Source organism: Haemaphysalis longicornis, unplaced genomic scaffold, assembly GCF_048455015.1.
Source record: "Haemaphysalis longicornis isolate Haplotype H1 unplaced genomic scaffold, Haemaphysalis longicornis Haplotype H1 scaffold_2, whole genome shotgun sequence".
Lineage (NCBI taxonomy): Eukaryota > Metazoa > Arthropoda > Arachnida > Ixodida > Ixodidae > Haemaphysalis > Haemaphysalis longicornis.
Window position 1 is genome coordinate 253,520,556 of NW_027526295.1, and position 27,540 is coordinate 253,548,095.

General features: G+C 45.4%; 1 protein-coding gene across 1 annotated transcript in view; it reads left to right on the top strand.

The window, feature by feature from the left end:
- The window catches only part of Mei-41 (ATR serine/threonine kinase meiotic 41), an 88,755-nt gene that overhangs the window by 19,879 nt on the left and 41,336 nt on the right, over positions 1-27,540 (top strand). The window contains exons 11-28 of the mRNA XM_077700197.1: positions 1,365-1,453; positions 2,064-2,242; positions 2,711-2,778; positions 3,473-3,619; positions 6,333-6,430; positions 7,359-7,451; positions 7,572-7,633; positions 7,782-7,877; positions 9,392-9,506; positions 10,206-10,461; positions 13,420-13,494; positions 13,682-13,798; positions 14,646-14,846; positions 19,547-19,711; positions 21,236-21,331; positions 22,674-22,831; positions 24,085-24,204; positions 25,866-25,964. Of these exons, the coding sequence (XP_077556323.1) occupies positions 1,365-1,453; positions 2,064-2,242; positions 2,711-2,778; positions 3,473-3,619; positions 6,333-6,430; positions 7,359-7,451; positions 7,572-7,633; positions 7,782-7,877; positions 9,392-9,506; positions 10,206-10,461; positions 13,420-13,494; positions 13,682-13,798; positions 14,646-14,846; positions 19,547-19,711; positions 21,236-21,331; positions 22,674-22,831; positions 24,085-24,204; positions 25,866-25,964 (2,234 nt within the window). The remainder of the gene's footprint in view (positions 1-1,364; positions 1,454-2,063; positions 2,243-2,710; positions 2,779-3,472; positions 3,620-6,332; positions 6,431-7,358; positions 7,452-7,571; positions 7,634-7,781; positions 7,878-9,391; positions 9,507-10,205; positions 10,462-13,419; positions 13,495-13,681; positions 13,799-14,645; positions 14,847-19,546; positions 19,712-21,235; positions 21,332-22,673; positions 22,832-24,084; positions 24,205-25,865; positions 25,965-27,540) is intronic.

Here is a 27,540-nt window from a genome sequence, read left to right on the forward strand (position 1 = left end):
AAATTCGGTAGCTTGTGAAAGGTGGTAAGGTTTGTTGGCTCAGTTTACTATGAAGCTTGTTTACAGCAAAATGGTTTTTGTTTAAGTTGGAACAGTGGCCACGTTTTTTCGTACACTTTTTTAAAGGATATTAGTGTTGCGTTTAAAAAATTTCATTTTGTTACGTTTTTGTGAAAGTATGGCCCAATCAATGTGAGGAAACCTGGACACCGGAACTGGGTGCAATATCGAGGTCAAAGGTTTTTATTAAGCCCTTAAAAGCTATGACTTGCCCATTTGCCTCGCACTTGAAATTGGTTACACACTTGGGGTTGAAGGAACAGGTTTAAGGTGCGGTATCAGTGCACCCCTTTTTGAGTTCTGTTCCTACAAATGGAGGAAGTGAAAGGGCATCACGCTTGTGCAATGCTTGCAACAAGGCTATGCCAGAGTCCCTCAATGCTTCTCTGGTCATGAAACTCCCGGCCAAGTTTCGTACGGGGACAAAGGCTACTGCGAGGGGCGCCACCGCAGATCGGAGGGCATCGGACGGCCGCCGCTGCTCTGTAGCCAGACCGGCAGGCAGGAACGCAGTAGCAGCATGCCCGTTTGCACCAAATTTTTTCGCCACTCACAAAATGACAAGTCCATTTGAGCGGCCCACGACACGTGAAGCGAAAGCGCACTGCTGATAAGGCGGCGAGCGTCTGTTTTATCTTACTCCGTGGTCGGTTCCCTGCCAAATGCGCTCTGACCACGCCCCCGGCTGCCCTCCGATCAACACCAGCGCCGCGGCACAGCAGCGTACGAAGCTCTCCCATAGCGTGACGGCGAAGTTTCATGACCAGAAAGGCATTGAAGGACTCTGGCTATGCTTTGTTACAGCACAGATGCTCAACAAGGTTTAATTTTGCGTAAGAAGTAGTTGTATTTGATCACTGAGTGCGAATTTCCAACCATGTAGTCAGCCAACTTTTGTACTACATCCTTGTGGAAAGTGAGTGTAGTAGTTTTTTTTTTTTTTTTTTTAATAACAGCAAAAATAGAGGTTTTCCCCCGTTGCTTCATCATAGTGATGTTGCTGTTTTTATTCTCAGGCGCTCATTATAGTTTACATTACATGCATTTATATGCTTGTAGCCAAAAGTAGACAGCAACACTTTGTATGCTAAATTTCTAGCGATTTTTGGAACCGCTGTGGATAACACTGGATACTGTATTGAAGTAGGTATTTTGTCTTTGCTTGTAACTGCTATTGCTGCATGCTGCTGAGCAGTTCTGTGCAGGTTTTTTTGCGTTTGAAGCAGTGGGTCAACCAGCTGCTACAGGCCACTTAAGCTGTTTTGCCAACACCCCTGTACGACTGCACCATTCATATCCTCTAGGATACTGATGTCGGGAGCTTGAAAAGAGTCGCCCTCTGCATAGAAGCCTTGCAGCAAGTGGCTCACCAGCTCGCGCAGCACCCTCTCTTGTGAGAAACTCCTTTTTTTGCCATGTTTTGATTATTTGGGACTGATTTTTTTTTCTTTTATGGGCTGCACCTTTGTTTGGTTTGTGCATAGGAGTACAACGTTCATATGAGTGACTCGCACCAAATGCAGGCGAAAAGACAATCAAATGCTTAGTTAAAACAAAATGAAACAAAGAAATGAGAGCACGAACGGAAGATTTCTTTTTCTCATTTCATCCGTGTCGGTAAGCGTCATTTTTTGCTCTTTCGTTGCCCTATTAAAGGAAACAACCTACTCTGCAACACCCCAGCCTTGTGCGCGTTCATTGCCAGCTGTCTCCTTTTCCCTTGCCCCCCTGGTTAAAGATCTCTGTAATGGTACGAAGACGTAATTTTATGTCCACCCCACTTTGTGAGTGTCTTTAAAAAAAAAAGATGATGATAAATTTACACTTTGCAACATAGAAAAATCGACATTTTATAATCAAGGTTACGGGCTTAGCTATTTATGTGCTACAGCTACAGACTTTTATGTTAGAGATTACTCATATTTTGTAACTTAACTGTTGTTTACTCTGTGCGATGCCATTGAAACACCTGAAAATGTGCTGCTTGCTGTTTTCATCTGTAGGACAGAGCAAAAAACGACTGATCCCATGGCCACAATGAAGGCAACGATGCGCCTCCAAACGGATGTCATCAATGAGCGGATGGTGTGGGCCCTGCTCCGAGACTGCCTTGCTTGCCGGTTGAGCGACGAGATGCTGGAAGAAGTGTTCCACATCCTGGGCCTTCTCCTCAGGTGTCAAGGTAGTTGGGGAATAACTACGGCCTCATTCCTGTAGTACTATTGTGCCCACACACACAGCCTCTACACTCCAGCTCTTGTGAGGCCTTCACATATCGGCCTTGCTGATTTTAGCCGCAAAAGAGGCATTGAAAGTTTGTGCAACTACCACAAGGGATGCTTAACTTTTAATTCAGTAAGGATTGGTTATCTTTTTGTACATGACTGTGTCTTTGGAGATGTTCTTTTCTTTTATTTTTATTTTTTTTTGAAAATGGTGCATATCGGGAGTTGTTTGCATCTACAAACACTGAACACGCTGCATGGTAATGGCTGTCACATTTGACGCTGTTCATTTTTTACGTTTGTTGCTGCATGCCATGTCATGAAGGAGCTGTGTGGAGAAATCAGCCGTCCGGCCTTCGCAGCAACGAATTGTCACCTACAAGTTCTCTCTGTGGCTTCCTTTCCCTTTATGGCTTTCCTTTCAGACACCAAAAGTGCAAAAGAGCTGCTGTGCTTTGTGCCGGCCATCTCTGCTTTGTGGAACACCCGATTTGTGAGTTAATTTATCGTTCGGGGTAATTTACGCAGTTCGACATACGTGATAAAATGGCATTAAGAATTTCCAATGCGTGGTTGCAATCTAACTTTCAACAGTACAGTCGCTGTGAGTTTATGGTAGTTATTGATTTTTGTATTGTTTCAGTGAGACTGCAATGAGTTCAGTTTATATCGAACAATGGTCAGCTCTTTAAAGTGTGTCTTATTGCTGCAGTCGTCTGCACTTGTTAGAGCAAAAGATGTACTAGTTGAATAATGCTAAATTAATGTTGAAGCAGTGAAAATGTTCAGTTGAGTTATTTTAGCACACTGTGTGCCTCTGGAAAGGAACTTGTCTGTATTGATCAATGCTAAATGAGACCCTGACTGTTTTGCATTTTTATCTCTTCTATTTTATCTTTTGTGCATGGTTGCGTTGAACTTTTAATTGTTTTGCGCACGGTTGTTGAGCCATCACTCTTATGTGGTGATGTTACAACGTGCCGCTGGCTGCTATCATGCGCCCTCCAACAGCTGCGTTCACAGTGGCCAAATGTTTCCACGGGAGTGTAACGGGAGCAAGTGTGATTTCAGTGTTGCATGCTTTTGGTGCCCAAAGTGCATTCTGCTGCCCTCACTCAGCCTTCAAAATGCTTTGCTTCCCGTTTTCAGCTCCAGCTTCTGCGGCGTTTCATGAATGCACTTTACAGGATGGGAGGTCTGGCCTGGAGCCTGGAAGGACTACTCTGCGCTTTGATGGGGCTGGATCTGATGCTGCTCTTTGTGCCAGCCTGATTGCAGCCAGTTTCTTCCCACGTGGAGCCCTCTGTGTGGAGACTATACTCAGCCTAGCCCTTGTGCGTACTTTTCTTCACAGTTCTCGAGATTGCCTTTCTCTTGGGAAGTACAAAATAGGCACTTCCACTCAATTATTCACGAGCCGGGTTTGGACAACCGTGGTAGATCTGCGCCTATAAAAGTGCATAAACAAGTTTACCTGTGAGTTTTTTCTGAATTTGAGTCTACAAGTGTGAGCTCTGATCTTCCTAGTAAGGAAGTTCGTCCAGCAGTCGTTTCTTTAAAGATATAAATAAAAAAACGGCCTTTGCCAATATCAGGGTAGCGTATCTCTTTCGTGACCGCGCCTATTCAAAATCATTCAATTTGAATTCAACGATACCTTGGGAGACCCTTTTCATAGCGTTCCAGGAGTTGCTTGAAAAAGTAAAGCTTTTTGGAGTTAGCTCAGAAAATGCTCTTTCAAAATCAGCTTGGTTTTCATTTTTGCAACAAAAACGTGATTTTTGGCACGCGTTTGCGGCGGAGTCATCGCGCGTCACTGCTACCAATGAAGAATGTGTGCCACTCGTAATTACTCTGCATTAGCGTTTTGTTTTTGTTATCAGGGCACGAATGGTGAATCAGCAAATGATTTTCAATCGTCAAGTTAGCACTTTGACTGTAATAATCCCTGAAATCTGCTGAAAATGCCTTTTTGGAAAGCTACTTTATGATTTTAGGCAGCTTTATTTCCTTTGCACACGTTGTTATAAGTTGTGTTGTAGTTCTGCTTACCACAGGACCATTTGCGAATAGTTTACAACAGTTTCGGTTTCGTTTTTTTATCGCGAAATTCATATTTGGCGCTACTACGCCGTTATGCACTTTAAGCCTACCTGTCTTGAGCGTCCGCGACTGATCCTCGAACAAAGCATGCCGCTCCTGATTTCACCCAACCCTAACCCGATTTCTGCAATAAGAACTTCCAATGCAAGTCAAAAGATAACACCCAGTCGCCAGATATCTGTTCCGACGAGGAAAGCGCTTCAAACCAGCCTTACACACTGCCAGCTATTCGCCGGACAGTTTCATTTCCATACGAGGGTATCTCCGGGGGTCTAGTGCTGCTGCTTAGTTGAACTGTCTATTCGGACGGAGTCTCCAATAAGTTTTGTACTGTTTCATTTCAAAAATGTTAGGTGGGGCTGCAATGGAGGAGGCTATTAGGGCTGATCTTTGTTATCGCGCAACAGCTACTCGGCCAAAGTTTGCAGTGCACGACTCTAGCGCATCGCACCTCATTCCTGCTAGCAAGGCTACAATAGCAAGTCAGAAGATGATAATAAAGCTCAACTTTATGTTTTGAGAGATAACTGACGGTGAACGTCAACAAGCATCAACCATGGAGTTCCGTTTTCAACTTCATGCATGTTTTTCTGCATCGCGTGCTTGTCCCAGTCACTGTGCTGGCCGTGAATGCAGTCAGTCATTGACAAGATGTTTTTACGTTATGTGGGGGGCAAATTGGTGCCTCTGATAATGTCAAACTGCCAGATTTCTTCCAAAGAACCACCCGAAATTACGCATTTTGAAATGGAGGTTGGGCTTCACCGCATGGCACGAGCACCACGCATGCTAACATTTTTTTTATATCTGACAAACTGTTCCACGCAAGTCGACATTTTTTCTAGGTTGTGTTTTTGAAATGTTCCCCTACAAAATGTATATTCTAATTTTTTTCTACTAACGGTGGTTTGTTATACACAACTCTTTTTTTATCATTTTCTTTGACAACTTGACAAAAATTTTGATTTTGATATTTTTTTCGCATCTATGATGCATGAAAACATTTAAAAAACTGGTGTTATTGGAAAGGCCATTAAATAATCTGCATTTTGTGTTCCTGTAATTAGTGCCTAATCGATTTTATAGCAGAAAAAAAATGTTTTCTCAAACCCCTAAAAATCGGTCAATTTTTCTGCGGCCACGAAAGAGTTATTTAGGATTTGTTGTGCATTGTTCCCCCCCATCACTGTAATTTTTACTCTGGCTTATGGTACAAGGAAATGGGCACATTTTACAAAAAAAGAAAAACGCAAAGGATTTGCAATATGCAAAAGGAAAGGCACGAACGTAAATTTGCTATGGCAATGCAGTGGCAGAGAAAATGTTAAAGCATTGCCTATGCACTTGGGATTGCAAGAAAAAAAAGTCACTTTTTTTTGTGAGGAAAAAAAAAGTGATTGCAAGCACAGTCAAGTGACTTGTCAAGTGTGCACTACACCAGTCAGTATCATTTCGAACATGTCCAGGCAGGTTTATACAGTGTAACCAATTTTCTTTTTCTTTTATCATTGATGTTATTTTTATTATACTCTTTTTTTCCCCGTTGTACACATCTCCATTTCCTATCCTTTCCTTTGTTTCTTCTGTGCACCACGCTGAAGGCATCATGCTGTTTGTGGGCACTTATCTAAATAAATAAATAAATAAATCTTTCTAAAGCAAAAAAAAAAATTGAAAGTCTAAACATTTGAGGCAGTCCAGGTTTACTCTGAGTTAAAGGTGAGATTTGGGTTAAACGTGTTACTTAAGTGGTTGCCTTTGTAGAACCTCTTTCAAACAGTAAGAAAATAACCCTTGAAGTTGCATGTTCCATGGGGCTAGTTTTCAAGCCTTGTCCCTGCATTTGTGAGCTGAAACGTGCGGCTCGCTGCTACTGCCTTTCACCTGTACTATGTAGCAGAGGTTGTGGCATCGGCCTTTGTTGAAAGCAGTTGCCCATTGCAGGCTGAGGGCTCAAGTGAGGTCCAGAAGGCTGCCCTGCGAGTCTTGTGCCACTGCGTTCAGCAAAGGAGCGCGTCCACTGCTGTGGCTGACAGCCTCAGGTGACGCCTTGTTCCTGCTTGGGCCGTTTCTCTGAGTGTAATCGTGTGCGCACTTCTGCCTTACCCACATGCCTCGTAGTTGCTTACTCGTCGGAGAGCTTGCACGTTAGATGTGTGTTACAATCTTTCTTGCCAGCTTCAGCCGACCACCTGCGAGGTACGTCTCTTTCAGCAGTAGAACTTTGGCTTAGTGAGACTGCGGTAAGGGGCAATGGAATGAAATTAGGCTCGGGCATGCTATATTTTCAGGTGTGGCATTTCATGCTCAGGGCACTCCTTGCACGTACTCCTGCATTGTTAATTAAAGAGGCCCTAAAAAGAAATTACGTTTTTATTGTAGTGTGAAGATGCAGTTTTCTTTGGGGTGGGGGAGCCTATAAAGAGCGCTTTCCCTCCTTTTCTTCACGAGCAAGGAAGACCTGCTTCTTAGTTCAAAAGTTCGTAAATAAACGTGTGAATATTCATTCTGTTTTGTATACTTGGTCAAACTATACGTTACTCAATACTTGGTTCAATCAGGGTTTCAGTATTTGAAAATTTTGACGTGCTGTTCGACATCAGTAGGGGGGTTGGGGTGCCTTTTCAGTGCAAGGAAGGTCTAAGCGCGGGTTTATTCTTTTGTGATATCAGCGTTCTATAACATGCTGGCACTCAGCCACTAAACGTGAGCTGATCACTTCTTGCTTTGTACTCACTTCAAAGGCAAAAATCACTTTTTTGTTCAGCAAAATGTTCACTGTGTACAGTGTATTTTGTAAACTGGGCCCAGTATTTATTTAGGCAAACGATGTTTCCTTCCCTTGTGGTGTGTTAAGGTGTCCCATTTGATTATATCCCATTTGTTGATTATATCCCAGTGTCCCATTTGATTATAGTAAATTTTCTTTAGATAACCAAGAATCTCTTGTCTCTCGATCCTCATTTTCAGTGCAATTATTGGAACAGCGTCTGTACCAAATCTATTGGCTTGTGTTGAATGCATTTGTGACCTGAGCTGCATTCTGTCTGGGAAGGCCAAAAGGCAAGCACTTTGAAAATTTCACAAATGTGCATCCTGATTATGTAGTCAAATGGAGTTACTGCTCCATCTATGAATGAATCTGTCGAGTAATTAGTCCCTCTGTAACTTTTTCCCTTCTAGCATTCCATCAGGCAACAATTGGCAACAACCTCACCGTGTTGTCTGCTCTGCTTGTGAAAAAGGTTGGACTTCCATTCAGTGTCTAGTTAGCTGTAATCAATTTGAGTTATTCAGCTCTGAGCGTCGCTTTTTTTGCTTATTTTGGTTCATTATTTTTTTCTTCGGTGTTCTTTCCTGGATAGCTGCGATATCACTAAAAATGTTTTCCAGAGCAAGTTGCTCCAATCGCAACACGTACTGACAGTGCACTCATGGCTGAATGTGTCGTCAAGCTGTCCAAGTCCACTCACTCTTCAGTTCGAGAAGGTGAGGCTCGTGTTTCAAACTGCATTTTATAGTCTGGGCTTTCACAACACCAGTAACACGCAAGAAAATCTCATCGTCTGTTTGTTGCTTGTGCATAAAGAATATGCATGTGCTGTCATGGTGTTCAGTTCTGATTGTAAGTCAGATGCATGTAATCCGAATGCCTTCCCTTCTTGAAGGGGGGAGGCGGTGGAGGAAGAGGGTGTTGTTGCCTTCCTCATGCCCATCATCATCATCATCTTGAGCTTGTCTGATTAAAGCACTCATCGGGGTGGGTCCCGGCGGCTCGTCCCTTTCTAAACTGGGGAGGGGGGTTGTTGAGGCTTGTTAGGTGCGGTTTCCAAGTACAGTGTGAACCATTTATAATGTAACCGCTTATAGTGCGAAACCGGGTACAACACGGGTTTTCCTGGCCACCGGTAAGCCTCCCATGGAACTCAATGAACAAGTGTACTGCTTATAATGCGGTTGCCCGAAGCACAATACTGTTTATAGTGCGTTTTTTTGGCTGGTCTGCTCATCGACCGGTGCATTTGGGGTATTGTTTTAGGGTCGCAAAAGAGAAAGAAGATAGATTTAGCCATTCCATGCAGCCCGCGCTCCCTTCTCTCGTCTAACTTGGACACGTACAGGAAATAAAAGTAATAGGCCCTCTTCAGTTTGTGTGCTCCCTTTGCACTCACGTGATAGTCACAACTGCTGTTGCTTTCAACGCACTTCTGAAGATAGCAAGCCCCAACCCCCCTCATGTGCGGTGAGTTGTGATTAGAACCTCATGCAGATGAGCAACCACCCTTTTCCTTTTTCGAACATCTGGAGATTAGCTGGCTTGTGTTCTTATCACATTGTCTCGTTGACATAAGCCGGGCTTCTGCCCTGTCTAGATGCTAAGAAGCATATATATCTCAAAGCATAAACACAAAGTATAAGTTAAAAGCTGAGCTCGTGGTTTGCAGGGCCGTGCAGCAGCGTCTAATGCCAAAAAAAAAAAGGGTGCAATAAAGATCATACCTCTGTTTCTAAGTGGCATTTGTTTGAGTGACGATAAACAAAGAATATTTGGAAGGTAGCTTGCGATATGGTTGGATTCGCGCATGTTTTCTTTATAGTGCAGATTTTCGCGGCTCCTGCAAGATACGTTTATAAGCGGTCTACACTGTATCACATTGAGATTACTTGTTTAATTATTGGAACGACTTGCTCATTTCTGTACAGAACTGACATCTTAACTGTGAGTCAGCGACAGTAATGGAACAGCATCGTGCTTGAGTGCTGTTTTTCAGGAGCTCATCCACTTATTTCTACTATTTGGGCCATTTCCGATTTGTTAGCTTGAGTTTGCTGATGAACATTATTCCTTGCGCTTAGGTCATCATCAGTGTTCAAGCTAATCATTATATTTTTTAATACTTCCTCTTAGTACGTAATACTTCGTCAGAGGCATAATAGCTGCCCCTGACAAAAGGGCACTGCGGGCGTTTTCCTCATTGCTGCGTTGTTCTCTGTGTGCACAGCCCTGGTGTCGAGGCTCCCCCGTGTCCTCCGTCACCTCCGTGTGGATGCGGATCTGGCTGCGAGTCTGCTGGAGCTCTTGGAAGACCCACAATACTGTATCCGGATGAACTTTGGGTTGGTGGGCTTGTTATTATCCTGAACAGTGAAACCTAGTTGGCGCGCTCTTTGGAAGGTTGTGTAAATCAAATTTAGCAACCTCAAAAATCATACAGTCTGGGCAGAGTCGTGATAAGGAAAGGTGGAAGTGCATGTACAAAGGTTTTGCCACATAAACGATGCGGAAGTAGAGAATGTGCCAGCAGTTTCTCAGGTTTATGGGTTCTCTTCAGCACCAGCATGAGCATAGATGTGTGCCAAGGGCGGGTCACTGTACCGAAACAAACTCGGATTAAATTGTAGTTGTCCCCAAGAATTGTTCCCGGATGAAGAATATAGGCTTCTACTCGTGAACAGTTGTTCCGGGGAATTCGAAATCTTGGTACATATTAACCCGTAGCCTTGTACTGCGGCCCACCTCGTAACCTGCATGTAGCTACGTTGCTTGAGACCCCAATTTTAACGTCTGTTTTTTCACCAGTCATTGTGATGAGTACTGCCTGTCCTGTTCTTCACCCCAAAGAAGAAATACAGTTGCAGAGGAACAACAAAACAAAAAACATTCCGGCGGAAGTTATTTCCAGTTACTGTTAGTGTGTTGTGTGATTTTCCTCTCTCCAGTCTCTCCCACCACTTCTCCTTGATTTGCAAGGAGCCCTATACTCATTGGACAGGGGCTGAGGGAAAGGGTCCCACAAAGAATGCTAATGGTTGCAGGGACCGTCCGATGAGGGCGCTGGTGTCGAGCAAAGACAGTGCCGTGTGCGAGGCCATCATGGCCCGCCTGAGGCAGGCCCTGGAGGGGGCGTGGCAGTCGGAGAATGCCCGCCTCCAGGACACCCTGCTTGCGGCCGTGGGCTGCGTCGGGGGCCAGGACCCTGAGAATGAGAATCTGCAGGAGTTCGCTGTGCTTTGCCTGCTGCAGCACATGCTGTGCCGCACACCGGGTGTCGCCAAGATTGCGCGGGACCAGGTAAGGAGAGGAACGGGTGCATTCTGCGGTCCCAAAAATGTTGACGCACTCTGCCACCTGGCAAAAGTTTGTGTACTGGAAAACGCAAGTTGCTGCGGCGGTATTTCCCAGCTGGACGCAGGGCACCAGTGTGTCAATGTTAAAGGGGCGCACAATCAATTTTGGTGGAGTGCATGTCTTCTAGCTTATATGAAAGCCAGGGTTTTATATAGTCCTCAAGGAATTTCGAACTACACTAGCTAAACTAATTTTATTTTGGCACTAAACTTTTATGAGGTCTGAAAGGTGGCACCTTGTGGTGCCATCCAAGCAGCTCCGTCTGTTCGAATGCGCGATTCCAAGACTGCATAAAGGAGAAGGAAAGACTGCATTTTATTATTGCTTTATCTGGAGAAACGTCTTAATACTTCTTTTCTTCTCGCATACAGTCAGAAGTGTGTTGCTCCACCCCTCACTCTTGTGGTTGAAAGAATTCCTTTTGGTGGCATACAGAAGGCTGGTAGATCTAAAAATTCGGCTTTGAAACGTTTTAGGGCACAATCAGTAAAAACATCTCAGTTTGTGGTGTTCCAAACAATGCCATTTCATTTGGAATAGGGAGCATATACTCCACAAAAATTCCTTGTCCGTCCCTTTAATTAAGTGGGCTTTCATTTTGAGGTATTGCGAGAAAATAGTGCTAATGTATGTGCTGGTTGGGTTGTGGGAGGAAAAACAATAAGTAGCACAGTACATTTTAAACTCTGTGTAGTGAAGCTTGTTTCTATGACTTGCCGAATTCAGGCTTGGGGACTTGCGATTCCCCTATCAGAAAGATTTTTTCAGCATAATGACATCAACTTTGTGGAGTTTCTGACTCAACTAAACACTGTACTTCGTTTTGCATATAGGTCAGTACACTGCTCCTCCAATGGCCCTGCTCCTGTCCCCCCTTTTTCTTCTAGAGTAGAGGACGCAAGCAACCCGCATACAGATTGACTTATAGTAAAAGGATACGCATTTTTTTCTCCTTTTTTTTAAAGCTTAGGAAAACAGGTTCACGACTTACCTATATTTGTGTTGTTTTATATTCATGTATTTATTTATTCATTAAAGGATACTGTCAGTCTATTTATTTATTTCAGGGTACTGTCAATCCTGTTCAGAGTATCACAAGAGTGGACTCGCATGTCACATACGGAATAATACACAGACTCTGTAAAACACGTACCAAGCGATTGGAACCAGCATAAATGCAATATTGCAATGTGTGACGCCATCAAATGCAAAAAAATTGTCGTGACTTCATAAATGTGAAGTTACTTTAATATAATTATGGACGCAGATTCACTTGCCAGGAGTACATGACACACTAGTGCTCAGCGCGTTCTAGCTGCATATGCATTTTGGGAAAAAATCGGAAGCCCCTTCGTCTAAAAATGACAACGGTTGAAACGCGAAGCTTTCTTGCATGTGACAATCAAATGGTGAAGTGCCCAAGTCAAAGCCACTGTAATCAAAGTTAATGACCAAAGGGGAAACTGCCTGCAAGTCGAAGTCGAAACACGGACGAAAGCAAACAAATCTCTCACGAGAAAGCTGAGCCCTTTCCCCCCCATCGTCACCGTTAGACCATCGTTGTCGATCGAAATTCAAACTGCCCAAGTCCACAAGTTTAAAGCTAATGGCCGTGCAATGAACCCAAAGGAAATAATGCAAAAATGCCCATGGTTTAGAGTTTTCAGTGCATGTTTATTGAGGTCTGAAAGGTGGCACCTTGTGGTGCCATCCAAGCAGCTCCGTCTGTAAAATTAATCTGAAGCCCATTGCCTGTGAAGCGTTGGTGCATCAAGCCCCACAATCAGTCAATCAATCAAAGAACCCAAAGAAAAGGCTGAGGGACCTGCGATTATGGCGCATAAGGATAGACATTGGCTCCATAACGCGAGGGACCCAGGTTTGATTCCGACCACACAAAGTTTTTTTTTTTTTTTTTATATCATCGTCACCGCGTCATCATGTGGCCTCCCATTGTGTGAAGTTGGCTTTCCTGCAGTGCAGTTTGTTTACAACGCTGCCATCAGTGATTCCAAGAAAGCTTTGCTTCGAAAAAGAGTGGCGAAATTCGCCGTTCCTGCAAGAGTATTTTTTAGGGTGAATGACAGGGCTTGTTTCGTGTTTGTCACTTTCAATTAACTGCTACAAAGCTATGCAAAGATGCGTGTACATGTGATACTCGGCGGGTGTTTCCTACTTTTGTAAAGTGCAATTTCAAGCTGCAATTACGTGACCATGGCTGAGAGCTCATTGCGGATTCGTTCTGACCAACATGTGCGTAGCGAATTGCAGAAAGGCGGTTGATGAGGGAGGTGGGCAAGATGGATTATACCTCTCAGGGTTCAATTTGACACCGTACATTCAGGCCGTAGGCTTGGCTTGTTCATTGGAATGAACTTGGGGCCCAACTTGCATTTCCTAACAATGTGTTCCCGGATGCGCGGACATCTCGCATCCCAGCGCACGGAAGCAGCTGCTTACAATGGACCAGTGGCAAGATTACACTTGGCAACTTTGAAAGAAGGATGGTTGGCAGTCCACTTATGGCAGATAGTCACCATTGGGGCTTTGTCAGCACCCTTATTAGCTGTGTTAAAAGGCCACCATTGTGTAGCTACTAGAAAAGCATCATGGGATACTAAACAATGGAAGAAGCTCCGAAAAAAGTTGACACTGCTTTTTTTTTTAAATTTTGCCTGATTTTTCTGCGCGACAAGTAGCAGTGGGAATAGGCACACATTGTGATAGAAAGCACGACGCCTTGAAAGATAAGACCCTCTGTCAAACGCCAGATTGCACAGGGTGCACTTTTGGCATTGGTGTAACATTTTTCGGTGGTGTTCTAAAGTTGTTCGGGTGTGTGTTTTTTTATGGCAACCTTGGCACGGTTTCTTTACACTAGGGTTGTGCCTCTGTTTGTAGCTCAAAGAGCTTGCCGAGCGTCTTGAGTCGTCTACTGCCCTCTTCCTAAAAGCATTCCGGCCACTTGTGGGAAAGGTGAGCCTTGTACTTATTTTCTATTTTTTCTTCCCACGGTTTCCTTGCTTTGCATTAATCTTTGGTTTTGTTGTTGTGCACTGTAAGGAAGCCAGTCTTAGTAGTTAATCTTTAGATAACACATCACCTTGTGGAATTCGATATGCAATGTCCCACTTGCTCAATTCTTGTATTTTTTTCTTCACAGTTCCTGTTCGAGAGCATGATCAAGTCGTGCGAGGAGGATCCAGACTTCTCGCCAGAGGATTTCCTCTCCAATCTCATCGGCCTTTTTGGCTCCAGTGACGTGCGGAGCTTCATCATCGTAAGATCTGATTTATTTTCCAGTTCCCTGCTCAGGTGTGTGTGCTGTTGCCTTTTGTAAAAGTGCGGGTTCTTCTGTCTGTCCAAACCATCCTCTATTTTTATGCATGTGTAGCATAGTCAATACCAGTGGTTAACTGCTTGAATGCAGTTCTGAAGAAAGAAAAAAAAAATAAAAAGTGAAACCTAAATAGGCATACCTGGACAGTGTTCTCGTGCATAAGTACGTGGATGAAATGGGGTTCAGGGGTTAGCAAAAGGCTTTCTTTGTCAACACTGCAGCCACTGTCTTGTCCAAATTTTAGTACTTGGCCTCTTATTCACCTGCATAGAGCAGTTTTAATAAGCAGTTCCTGGGCAGCCCGAAATCACTCTCACTGGAGGAGGAATTCAGTGGGTGCAAAAGCACAGTTCAGCTTTGGAGCAGTTCTGGGCAGTCCGAAATGACAAATAAAATAGGTGCACTGTTTTTTCCATCTCTCTTTTTGGCGACATCTATAAGATCATTTTCCCCGCACATGCATTCCTGTTCTATTTTGAAATGCCAGCCAGTTTCTTATTAATGATTTTTATCATCGTCATCATTGTTATTATTATGATTATTATTTTATATTTATTAATTATTAGAGATCAGAACTTGTGAGGAGGGAGTGTAAGGGGAAAGAATTGAGGTTTAGGGGGTCGGTTCTCACAAGGTGGTATGCAGCCTGGTGGCAAATGGCACAGTTGATTCTTCTTTTGGCAAGTTGCGCTGGCTTCCACGTTGTGCTTAAGTCTGCTCTTTGCAGTGAAGTAAGGGGATTGAAGTTTTCCCTTTCTTTCTGCCTCTCCCTCCCTCTCCCTCGCAGAGCATGCTGCGCCACCTGCTGCCCCCGCTGATCCTGCAGGCGGCGGAGCCGGCCTGCTCGCGGCTGCTGCGGGGCCTGGCCAAGGAGCTGGGCGCCTCCCGGCGGGACTTCCTCATGGCCAACTTCAAGCACATCTTCCCCTACCTGCTCATCCACGCCTCCTCGGCCGAACAGCTTGCCACCGCCCTGTCCTTCGTCGAGGTAGTTTGCTCTGACTGCCATTACAGCCTGGCATTGCAGCCTCAGCTTCTTGCTGCAGTGGCTGGGGGGCTCTGAGGGAGCTCGAAGTGTTCAGAAAGTATACACTTTCTATGCTCCCTGACAAGACTTTTGTGTGAAGAAAAAAAAAAAAGAAGAAAGAAAAGCGCGAAAGTTCACTTCACAGGACAAGCTGTTTATGGCTTCGAGGACATTATTATCACACTAGGGCGGCTCTTGCCACTGTGAAGTCACGACATACTGTATGGCAAACCACACATTGCGGCCACTGTGTATCCAAACTGCAGTGGCGAAAACTCAGAAAAATAAACGAGGTTCAGTGAGAAGCTATTAGGAAGTAGCAATCCCTTTACCCATAGAAAGGGGCACACTGCACGATACTGTGCTCGCTGCTTTTATCTCTTTTGAAGGAGGGGGAGGGGGGGGGTTCTCACTTTCTGCGAGGCTATTTTTATTCATACAAGCCTTCAGAAGGCCCCTCAGAGCCCCCAACCTCCTCACTCCTGCAACCCCCACAACGGTCGCACACGACCTTTGCGCCTAGCAGATAACACACCTGCATTAACTAAACGTGCATCTTTTTTTTTCGTGTCAGCGTGCGTGTGTGCATGTGGCGTGGCATTGGTGCACGCAATTATTGGATGCATTTACACGAAAAAAGTGTGCATTAAAAGCGAGTACAGTCGGACACGGATATATCGAACACGGATATATCGAATTATTGTCTATATCGAACTGTCTGAACATCCCCTTGGGAACCCCGTGCAAAAGTATAGCGCTGTAGTACGCGTATATCGAACTATCGGTCACGGACACATTCGATATATCGAACGCTGTGCCCCAATTGCCCCTGCAAGTGCGCTTCTTCTGATGCGATGGATGGGATGATGATGGCGACTTCTGCCGCGTTCGGTTTCTGGCATGTTTTCTGCATGCTCTAGCGGTTTTCAGTGGTTGATCGCGCAGGGGGACCCATGTGGCATGTTGCGTGTTTTTGTCCACGGCCCACGTTTCGGAGCCATGGTCACGGAAAAGCGGAAGACTTTGGATTTGTTAACTTATGACGCAGAAAAAGAAGCAAGCGAAGCTCACAGATTTTGTTATTTGTGTTAAATTGTCGTTATCGTAGCGGTGTGGCTTTGAATTTACCGGGCTGTGGGGAACAAATCGGTAAGGTACCGCGTGTAGCGGCTTTGAAAAGCTCTCAGTGATGTGCGGAGTTTTCATATACGCTTCAGATAGGCATATTTCATATTTCGAATTATCGATATATCGAACTATTTTATGATCCCCTTGGAGTTCGATATATCCGTGTTCGACTGTATTACGCACATTCCTCGACGTTCTCCTGCCTCGACGTAGCTTTGCATCAGCGTGCAAGGAAGTGCGTACTCCAGCATACAGAAAGTGCACTGGTAATGCACCTTGTGTGCCGAAGTCTGTATAAACTGTGATTAATTTAATCTGTACGAACTATAGATGTCCGCTCACTGCACTTGCACTCACCACGCGCTGAAGCCAGTTCGGCCCGCCCATCGAGTGACTGGTTAGTTGGCCTGTGGCAGGGCAGGGAGGCGGGGAGAGTGGAGCCCGGTGCATTCACTGTGCATTTCCACCCACGTTGAAAATGGGTTGGCATAAAAGAATGACAAGTTATATCGTTCTTCGTTCGAATGCAATTTGATGGTCAGAAATGAAATGCAAGCTTCGGTCAAAGCGGATTGAGCAGCGTTAGGCCAAACAGCGGCCAGCACGGTCACGGCTACTGCCGGGGTGTCGCTTGCCCTCTCCAGCATAGTGCACGACAGCGCATACTTCTATGCGCACTTTTACGCCGATTCGCGAGTAGGTTGGCAATTACGGGGCCATGTAGTTGAGCCTTCAGGAGAATGCATAGCAAGCAGATAGTTATTTACTTTTGCGAACATGTGTCGCTTTTAGAGAATATTTAGTCATTGCCGAATATTTGGCAGCTTTCAAATATACATTTCTCGAATCAAATGCACCTTGAATAAGAAGAATACTCGATTTGTATTCGAAATTTCGAATATTCACACACCGCTAAAAACTGGTATCTGTGAAGGCATTTGAATAGGGCCATTAAAAACACCCCTGGCACCAAACTAACTGGAGCACGTTGTGACTCAAGTTCTGTCTGCTAGGTCTCGTGGCCACTGCCTGCAAGGCTAAGCGGTTGCCTTTGCGCTAGATGACGCCATGTCTTACACAATCCAAAGAGCAGGTCCCATGACGGGGTTAAATTTTGGAGTGGAGTTTCGTAACTCTCTAAAGCCTTGGTGTTCTGTAATGGAAGGGCTTCATACTCATTTAGACCACCTGAGGGTCTATATCATGCACTAAAGTCACGACACACACAAGCATTTTCGGTTTTTGACTCCATCTGAAAAAATGGCTGCTGTGACCGTGACTGAACCACACCCTTCAGCTTAGCAACACAGCGCCTTAACTCTTTCGGGACCGCTGGAAAAAGTGATGAAAAAGGGAGGTCTCGGTACAAATTTTTTATTACATAAAGCAAAGGCGCCATCCTGCCTTATCATATACCAAAATGCAGCTAATTATATGTTCTTTGACATACAATACCAAGTTTTCCTTCAACACTGACGATAGAACCATGAAAAAATCTTAAAGTAAGAACTTCGTAAAAAAACTACAGAAAAAGATAGAAAAAAGCGTAAATATAAAAATATTAAAAAGAATAAAATTATTTCAGGATATACAAAATCTAACACAATGCTTTGTTTCTTCATCGCGAAAGTTTGATGCGGCTAGCTGTAACTGGTTTTTTGATTTGTGTGTGATCTCTTTGGCACTAGGGCCATGGCTACGTCGTTGCCCAGGTACACGCCGGGCTCTCGTCTCGGCGAAAACTTGATCCGTTTCTGCGCTGGTGGCAGGAGATCACCACCATAGGTAGTTAACACCGTAGCGAACAACTATAAACCAGCCAGAACATATTTCGAGCGCACATACCTACTCCAGAGCCAATTGAAACCGAAACCAACACCCACCTTTGAGCGCGATTTGATGTTCCAGGCTGATCGACACCCGAATCCTCACTCGAGCTGAAATCCGATCTCTAATGCCGCATTCCGACTCTTCACTGCCACTCTCATCGTTAAAATCCACAGTAGAAGGCGAAGATATGCCAGAGAAGACGAGGCGGATTTCTTATTGCGCTCGCGCGAGTATGACGCCATGTTTGTTTACATTCGAAACCACTGCCCGTCAGAATAAAATATCTGATGCGTTGCCGCCTGGTGATAAAAAAAGAAACTTCACAAAAGAGAAAACTCCAGTTTTCAAACTATCTTCTAGATGTCGCTAGGTGTTCCATCGAGCGAAAATTTGTATTCTGCAGGCTCGCGAAACCATCGATCATATGTGATCGATGGCCTATGGAGCGGTCCCGAAAGAGTTAACCACTGGGCCACTGCGGTGGGTCATTTGCAGTGGGAAAAGCACTGTAAGCTTCTCCTTGTGCCATTATCCTTCTGCCATACACTGCATAGTTAAAGCACCACCGCATATGTTACAGTGGTGTGGGAAAATACAGGAATTTCCTGCCGCATTGCCATAGTGAGTTACATCATGGGCTTGAGGCCATGTTGAAACAGCAGACATAGCTGGGGGAAAGTGGCACAAAAAATGTTTAGGCTTATTTACTCATTCAACATGATGATGAGATGGTTGTTTCATGCATAAGCAGACACACACAACACAAACACATACGCATGCCCCTCAATCTACTGGTCACTGATGTCAGCAGCGGCTAATACACTCCAAAATATATCCACCAACATGCCCACACTGCAGCGAACATCTCACACTGTACCACACCACGTGGGCTTGCCAAAACACACCAGCAGCCCCCATTATCCGCACCCCCACCCTCGAGCAGTGGGAAGCCGCGCTGTGCAGTTCAGACCCTGAGGACCAGCGACAGTTGGTGGACCGGGCACGCAGGACCTCAGCCGCTGCAGGGGCCCTGGACTGAGGGCTTCTCCCGCTTTCAAGCGCGAACCTCTTGCACTTGAATAAATGTTTCACCACCACTGTCATTGTCCTCCCTCTTGGGCAGAAGAAAGGAAGGAAAGGGGAGGGGGATTATGATTTTTCTTTTCATTCCACTGGTTGACACATTTGAATGAGAAGAAAAATCATGATCCTCCTCCAATTTCCTCCCTTTCCCTCTTGACATGTGTAATTGTATTTCACTCTTCAGCGAACCTGCCGCGGGGGCTCAGTGGCTATGGCGTGCTGCTAAAGCCCAAGGACGCGGGTTCGATTCCCGGCCGCTGCGGCCGTTTTTCTAATGAAGGTGAAAAGCAAAAACGCCTGTGTGTTCGAGGTTTCGGCACACGTCAAAGATCCCCAGGTGGTCAAAATTAATTCGGAGCCATCCGCTACAGTGTGCCTCATCGCCTCTGTAGCGTCGGCGCGTTGAACCCCACAATCAATCAATCAATTCACTCCGTAGCGATGCAGTGAGCAGGAGACCATGCTCCCTAGAGCCACTAGATAAGCTATGCTATGCTAAAAGCCCTTATTTGGTGGCTGCAATTGAGGCGTGAATAGTGATAATGGTGACTATGCATCCATGATGTGTGTACTTAGGGTGCATGGTCTCGTTTTCTTTCACTCTCCCTCTCTCTTTCTAGGCCGAGACGGAACTGCGCATTGGCAACGTGATCCGCTTCGACTTCCAGCGCATCCTGAACGAGCTGCTCTTGCACCTGGACCCCCACTACGAGCAGGTGTACAACGGCCTGCTGGCCCTGGCCAGGGAGGATGGCTTCCGCCCCATTCAGTCTACCAAGGACCTGGTGAGGGGACAAGGCATGAGGGAGGTTTCCTCGCAGCCCCCATTGCACTTCTGCGCCCGAGTTCGGTGACAGAGAGAGAGAAACGGTGTGAGATTATAAGTCCAGTTCATACAAAGGGGGAAGTGAAAGAGCCGAGCAAGTACAAACCCGTCAGCCTGCTATGTGCTGTAGTGTGCAAGTTATTAGTTAACTGCATGAACGACTCCCTGGATTTCCGACAACCGAGAGGACAGGCTGGATTTAGGAAAGGCTAGTCAACTGTGAATCACAGTCATGTCACTAACATGGCAACAAAGAAATCTTCGGGGTGCAGTAGTAAATCGCTTTACGTGACATTTATAGATCATAAAAAAAGCATTTGACTCACTAGACACCTTTGCAATGATGGAGACATTGTGAGACCAGGGCTGGAGTAGTCGACATGGGGCTCTTTAAGATCATATAAAAGAGATGGCATGGGCATGGTAATCTTTTGTAGGAAGAGTGAGGGGTTCCCTATCAGGAAGGGCATCAGACTAGGAGGCACTATCGTATTTTGGGAGCTTAATTGTGGGGTGTTAGGTACGAAAAACTTGGAAATATTTGAGCCGCTTGAGATTTGTACATGACATTGTCTTGTTGAGCATATCAGGAAAAGACTGGCTAGTAATGCTGCAGGAACTGTACCCAGAAAACTCTCTTGTAGGGATAAAGATAAACATGAATAAATCGAAACCAATAGGTTGAAAGCCTAGGTAATGAAATGCTTTAAGCAATGGATGAATACAACTGTCTTAAACATGTTGTCCGTGCTCATCCCAACCACAAGAAAGGAAAACGATGTAGAATTGGAAATAATGGCTGGGGTGCATTCAGCACCCACGCTAAAGTAATAAACAGTAGGCTCCCCTTATAACTGAAAAGATTGGCATGGAACCAAACTGTACAGCCGGTGATCACTTGTGGAGTAGAAACTTGGGCACTTACTAAAGACCTTGGAAGAAAATGTTGGTCTGCCCAACGAACCATGGAAAAACGGGTGCTGGGATAGGACGGAAAATGAGCATCTTAGATTAGGGAACAAGCTTGGGTAGAAGACATGATAAAAAAAAAAAAGAAACAAGTTGTCTCAGGCTGGGTGTGTAATGCGGAGAGCAGACAACGTGTGGGCCATCTGGATAAAATTGCAACTACCGAGAGATGGGCTTGGATGTAGGGGATGCTTACCAAGGAGGCCTTTGCCTAAGGGGGTCACAAAAGGATGGTGGTGATGAGGCAAAGTTCAAGCTGAAATAGTGCTGATTTTTAGAGCTTGTTAAATTTCATGCATATCATGCTTCACTGAAAAAAGTGTATTCTGTTACTAATCTTTTGCTAAATTGATGTATGCCACTTCCCTTTTGTGTGCCCCACTTGTGCATTGTACCAAAAGGTAATAGTAACAATACATTTAATGACATGTGGCTGGGCGCAGTGTAGGAGTCGTATCCAGTATAAGGTACCAGTATAACTTGCATGTCCTTTTATCTGCCCTGACCACTGCAGGCCGAGTTCCTCCAGCCAAGGTTGCTGGGCTTTCTGACCTTCTTCGACCTCCAGCTGGTGAACAAGTCGAGCGTCCCTGATGATAAGAAAAGGATGGTAGGTTCCACTTGCTTCTCACTCTCGTTTTGGGCTCGCTTTGTAAAACAGGGCAGAGCACTTTTTGTGCGTACATGAGGGAAAGGGTGTGCTGCATGGCTCTCGCAGTTGCTTAGCTGTTATTACCAGTAATACCGTATTTACTCGCGTAATCCTCGCACTCGCGTAATCCTCGCACCCCTAATGTGAGCCACCAAAACTTTGATTTTTTGGTTCCTCGCATAATCCTCGCACCCCCAACTTTGCAGTGGCGAAAGTTGCCTGCTCGCAAAACCCGCATGGTGCACGCGCTCTCCAACGCGCGCCCTCCCCCGCCGCCTCTCCGTTCGGCGGAGAGCGCTGAGTATCCAAAGCCATCCAGGCGCCCTAACAACCTGCATGGCTACTCCCTAACAGGCGCCCTAACACGCGACTCACACTGTCCTTGAGCCGGTTTCGTGCATGTTTCGCGTGCGCGCAACTAGACGGTGTTCGCGCAGCCCGCTGTCGTGTCGCCGTCGTGGTCCCGTCGTTGAGCGGCAGCAGTCAGTGAGTCACTCGCGTCAGTGGTGGATAGCTCGCTGCCATTTTGAGAACTTTTTGATATCTTTGTTTCGTGCTTGGTGCCGCTTCGCCATGGGGAGGAACGCCAGCTACACTGCCGCTTTCAAATTGAAAGCGAAAGAGTACGTGATCGAACACGGCAACCGTGCCGCTGGCAGGCACTTCGGCGTCACCGACTTCAGCGTGCGTTACTGGAGTAGGGCACGCACATACGACGACGAGATAAGGCGTGCGCCAGGAAGCAAAGGCGGCAATTTCATGAATGCTGATCGACGGGAGACTGTTTACGTTGTAAATAATAAAATAAAAAGAAATAGCTGCTGTTGGCAACACTGAGCTTACATATACAAAAAATGACCGCTACATTTAGCGGGATTGGCATGAGGCCAATTGGCAACACTGTGCACCGGATTTTTTTTTTTCCCGCATAATTATCGCACTCCTAACTTTGCATTGACTTTTCCGAAAAAAAAGTGCGAGGATTATGCGAGTAAATACGGTAATGCACCATGCCTAGTGCAGCGTGCACCGTGTGAACATCGACCAGTTTGTCATCTCGCCTCTTTCGTAACGGAGTAAAAATAAATGATGGAACATCCTGGTTTTGTGTCGCCTGGATGCCTGTTGCAAGCTATTCCTGTTGATTGCTGCTCCATTGCAACAGGAAACACTTAAAAACCCGACCTGTGAAGTGGCCCGCTAGTTTCTTTCTTTCTTTCTTTCTTTCTTTTTAACGTTCGCGATCTTCTCATGCCGTGTGCACAAGAATCCCCCCCCCTGTTTTATGTGTCTTACACAGGCGCTCAGAAGCCTGGAGCGCATTCTTCGACTCATGGGCCAGCGCCACGTGACGGCGCTGCGCATGAAGCTGATGGCCACGCTGAAGCTGGCACTGCGGCTGACTCATGGGGAGTTCCCATCTATCAACACCAGCGTATGGAGCACATTTGTCCACAAGTACGTGGTCCTGGAGTGTAGAGTACGTTTAGTGCTTTATTCGCACGCCAGTAAAACCAGCCTAACAGCAAAGAGTAGGGAAGGAGTGCGGAGTATGTTTCGTGCTTTGTTCGCACACCGCAACGTTTTTATGGTGCAAGGTTTGTTTCGCATTCAACAGGTGGCGCACGCAAGCGCGCAGTTTTTAAGTTGCAAGCCATGGCATTCGCGCTTACGTCTCCGGCTACTGTGGAGATTTATTTTTGTTGGAATGCGTTTTTAGCATTTCTGCACGTACTGTAGCGCGATATCAAATCACCGCGATCGCCTACGGCAGCGGCAACCATGCTGAGATAAAAACATATTCCCGCTGCATCTTTTAATTCAAAGTGACAAAAAAGTAAATTCTTAACAAGAAAAGTGGCGGGAGGGTTCATTACGTGAGTAAATACGGTAATCGCCCGTGAAATGAACTTAGGGTACTGCAAGTGTTTGGCTGACCGATCTGTTCGTTCGTCTCGAGCCACCGTTGATATTCCGTAAAGTGTGCGTTGCTCTGCCCTTGTTATGTTTGAGCCAGGTGGAGTGCACGAGGCAACGACGACTACTGGACACGGCTGCCGGGAAGAGTGTTTATTTCATGCTAGGTTTCGTGCCGCCAGAGGGAAAATATGAGAGGGCTGTGATCGCCAGACAAGGTGAAGTGAAGGCGCCATCCTGAACCGTGCCAGCCACAAGCCGGGATACTGCGCTTGGTATTCAATATGGTGCTTGTTGCTTCAAAAGCGGCTTTGCTGCAGCCCTCCATTGCTCGCAGCTGGCTCGATGGAGTCTGGGACGCCGGAGTAGGGGGCACACTGGTCACTCTAGCATCGAAACGCGTTTCTTATTCCGTCGGTGAAAAATGATAAAAGTCCGAGCGATCCTCCTTGGCCAGAGAAACGTTGCTGTTGTCAGCGATGGCTTGAAGAGGTAAAAGCTACCAATGCCAGCGTTTACGCTCTAGACCGCACTGGGGCTTCGCTCCTAATTTGTGACTCAATGGCTACGTCACAAAAAAATGAAAGGGAAGAGGTGAGAGAAAGGCCAGCTTTGTTTACCGATTTATCAGCAAATAACGCGTTGTTTCTCGTCGAACGAAAGTCTAGAGAGCTACGAAACGTATGCTTTTTCAGTTGAAACAAAATTTCATTCGGCCTTAAGTGTCCCTTTAAACCCCACAAGTCGAAATGGGTAGCCGCCGGGAGGACTGATGCTAACCCCTTGGGTTTCAGCCTGGAGCCAGCATCTACGGGGCCGATGCTGAGCCAGATCACTGCCACGCTGCTGCCACTGCTCAAGCTGGACCCCGAAGGGGCAAAGAGCATATTCACCTTTCTCTTCGTGGACAACAGGTGGGTCCTCGCTACCCTCCCTTTGGGGATTTGCCTGGCCATTACGTTGGCAAATGAAATCTTTGGCGACCTACGGGGTACTCAGAAGCCAACTTCATTAAGGAGGAGTGTCACAGCTAGTGTGTGTTTAGTTTTCATTGATTTAAGTTTCCCACCAAAGCCACGTTCCCAGATTGCCTTGCCAAGGCAGGTCATGGTTAGAGCCCCTTCCTTTTTGCGGTGGAACATGTCAAATTCTGCGATTCTAGATAGGGGAATCTGCAAAATTCCGCTACAACATTGAAACGGCATAAGGTGCATGCAACAGTTTATTTATTAGACACTTCGGACTCCTAACATGCTAGATTTTATTTACAACTGAAGGAAGCTGTTGTGAGTCTGGTGATGCTTTGTGCTTTCTTCACCAAGAGAATGGCGCTTGTGAGGCACGATGTCACCATAGCGACTGAATGACCGACAAGTATTTAAAGGGCAATGGAAGAAAGTGTTGGTGTCAGGTGTTTCATCCCAGCCCAGAAAGCCAGGACATCAAAATCTTCCCCTGGCTTTTCTTGTTTAGAAAGAAATTGTGCCAAGTCCCTGCCACTAGACTTGAGGTCTTGGGCAGACTTCAGGTACACTTGCCATTCAGCAGCTAGGACGAACAGCCCCAAACTCTGATCTCTTCTCTGAGAGACACCCAGCTTGCTGGGGATCCAAGCACCTCACACTCTTGAAGAACTTCCAAGTGTCAGAGTTCTCTAAGTATACTAGTGCCTTGCTAGCCGCTTTACTCATTGCACCCTTCATTTGTTTGCAATCTGACGTGCCTTGTCGTGTGCAATGTTCTCTTTCTGTGGCTATGGCTAAGCCCCTTGATTTGGGTGGAGGCTGTGCCACCTAGCCACTTTTAATATTTGATAAGGTAGGAATACGCAGATGCAAATTTAAATTTTCAACAGTAAAAACGTCTCAAACAATAGAAACCATTTTGCTATTACTCTTCCGCCATATTTCACCGAATATATCGTTCTGGGGACGTAGCGCCACACTTTGAACGTTTTTTTTTTTTTTTTTTAATTCCGTGAAAACACTTTAATTCCGCGATTTTTCGCGGAATTGCGGAAAGCGAGGGGCTCTAGTCATGGTGCTTCTATCATTGCATATTGGGGTGGGACGTTAACCACAAGGAAGGAATGGAGGAAGGGCTTTGCACACCATGGTCCAGGAAAGGGATGACAATGATGAAATGCACTGCAGAAAGACCAACTGTAAACATGCCTAAGGGAAAGGATGATGATGATGATGAAATATGTTTCCGACACTGCTTGGACGCCAACTTTAAGCACACTACAGGAAAGTGATGGTGATCATGAAATACACTGAGAAAAGCCAACTTTAAACACAGGAAGGCGGTGATGATAATGAAATACATTCTCTAAGCAGGGTTGGACTTTGGCTGAGTTGAAGTGAATCAGTTGAACGTTCAAAATCTACTCTCACAAAGTCCAAAGCCAGATTTGAAGTGGACTTTGGCCTTGGACTTTGGGAGAATGAATTTTGAACTTTGGCTTTGACTCAGTTTGCATGGGAGAAAGCTTCACGTTTTAACTGTCCTTCTGTAAGCAATGGGTGCTTTGATTTTTCCCTTTTGTGTGCCTGTATTTCTCTGTCTTTTCCAGGGAACACTATGCCAGCTTCTTTCATGACCTCCATTTCATCTCGGAGCTTCCAGAACTGAAGCACGTTCAAGAAGCTGTGGCGACACCAGAGAGCCAAGTGTAAAATCCTTGTTACAGATTTGGCAGATATTTCTAGTATTGCGCCCTATTTCTTTCTATTCACAGTCAGAAATAATATTTTCCTAAACAGGGGTGAGACAGCTGCGCATATCGCGCAGTTTTGATACAAATTTGTTTTCCTGCGCCAGGCTGCTCCAAAAGCTTGAAAATTGCAAAAATTGTGCCAAACTGCTCCAAAACAGTCTGAGAGTCGAGGATTTTTGGCTCCCGTGGCAGTATTTAGTGGGGAAAAAGGCTTACTGACGGCATAATTTTCCTGCACCCTCAAAGTGATGCTGTTTGTAAAGGTTTAACTGATTGATCATTCAATACAAAGCCCGCATAAAATTGTCCCCCGAAACAGCTTTTCCAAAAGTCACAATATCGGGTTGCACATGTTATATTCTGTGCGTTTTTAAAGTTTTCCCATCGAAAATCAATGCAAAGTTTTGTAGAAAAAACACTAATGTTTACTGAGACGGTAAACTGCTTGTTCAAGGTGATGAAAAAACGGCAATTTTCGGAGCGCTGTATCTCCGGAACGAAATTACTGGGCGCCGCCATTTTGGTGTGGTGAAGATTGGGAAACATGGCTGCTGAGTGAAGCACTTGCTCGTGGTTCAGGCTAGTTCACTCTAGTTCAGGCAGAGCGCTCTTTGCAGATTTAGCGTGCTTTTTTCGTTATGGGGGAGGCTAGGTTTACATTTTTTCGTATGATCTGTTGGGGGAAGTTGTGCGACTCGAAAGACTGTGTTCGTCAAAAACAACGTGGTGCCTGCGAATTTGCCGTGTTACGGCATTGAGTGTGAGGTGCGGTGCGTGCTTGAAGTGAAATTTAGGACTGATTGCGATGTTATAAAATGCTGAGTTATTGCTTTCTTTGAAAGCAACCTTGCGAGCGGCGGGAATGGTACAGTCGACACTGCAGAAGGGGCGGCGCAGGCTACATTGCTGCAAAATGTTCAAGCAGTGTACGATAGCGTGACGGGCTATTTATTATTGCATGCTAGAAACAGGTTAATCTATCTGAAGTGAAATTTAATGCCAAAAGACAGGTGGCTAAACATACCAACGGTACTCAAATTACGATCGTAGTGAACGTGCACCTTGGGGATTGAAGTGGGAAAGCTCGTGGGGTGCGACGACTCACCTCGCTTTGCGCAACTTTTTCCGTGGCTCTACACTTGTGCATAATGCTGAGTCTTCTGATACAAAAATTATAATTTCGGCATTCGCATGACACTAAAAATGCCTTATGGTTGCTTAGTTTCTCATTTCGACATTTTAAATGGCACTCCACACTATCTAAGCTTAAGAATGTAAACATGGCTTGTAAAAAGGTAGTGCAGTTAGTACATTGTGATACCCTAATAGAAAAAAAACTTTTTTCAAAGGCTGTTTCAGTGTTATGTACGTCCAAAATCATTTAAAAAGTGCACTTTTCCCCCCGAGTTGCCAAAAATTTGATTTTTTAGTCTCCCAAAATGACGTATTTAATGTCATTAACTGCTCCAAATCAAGACTCTTCTGCTCCAAAATCGAGATTTCGCTGCTCCATAAACTGCTCCCAAATCTG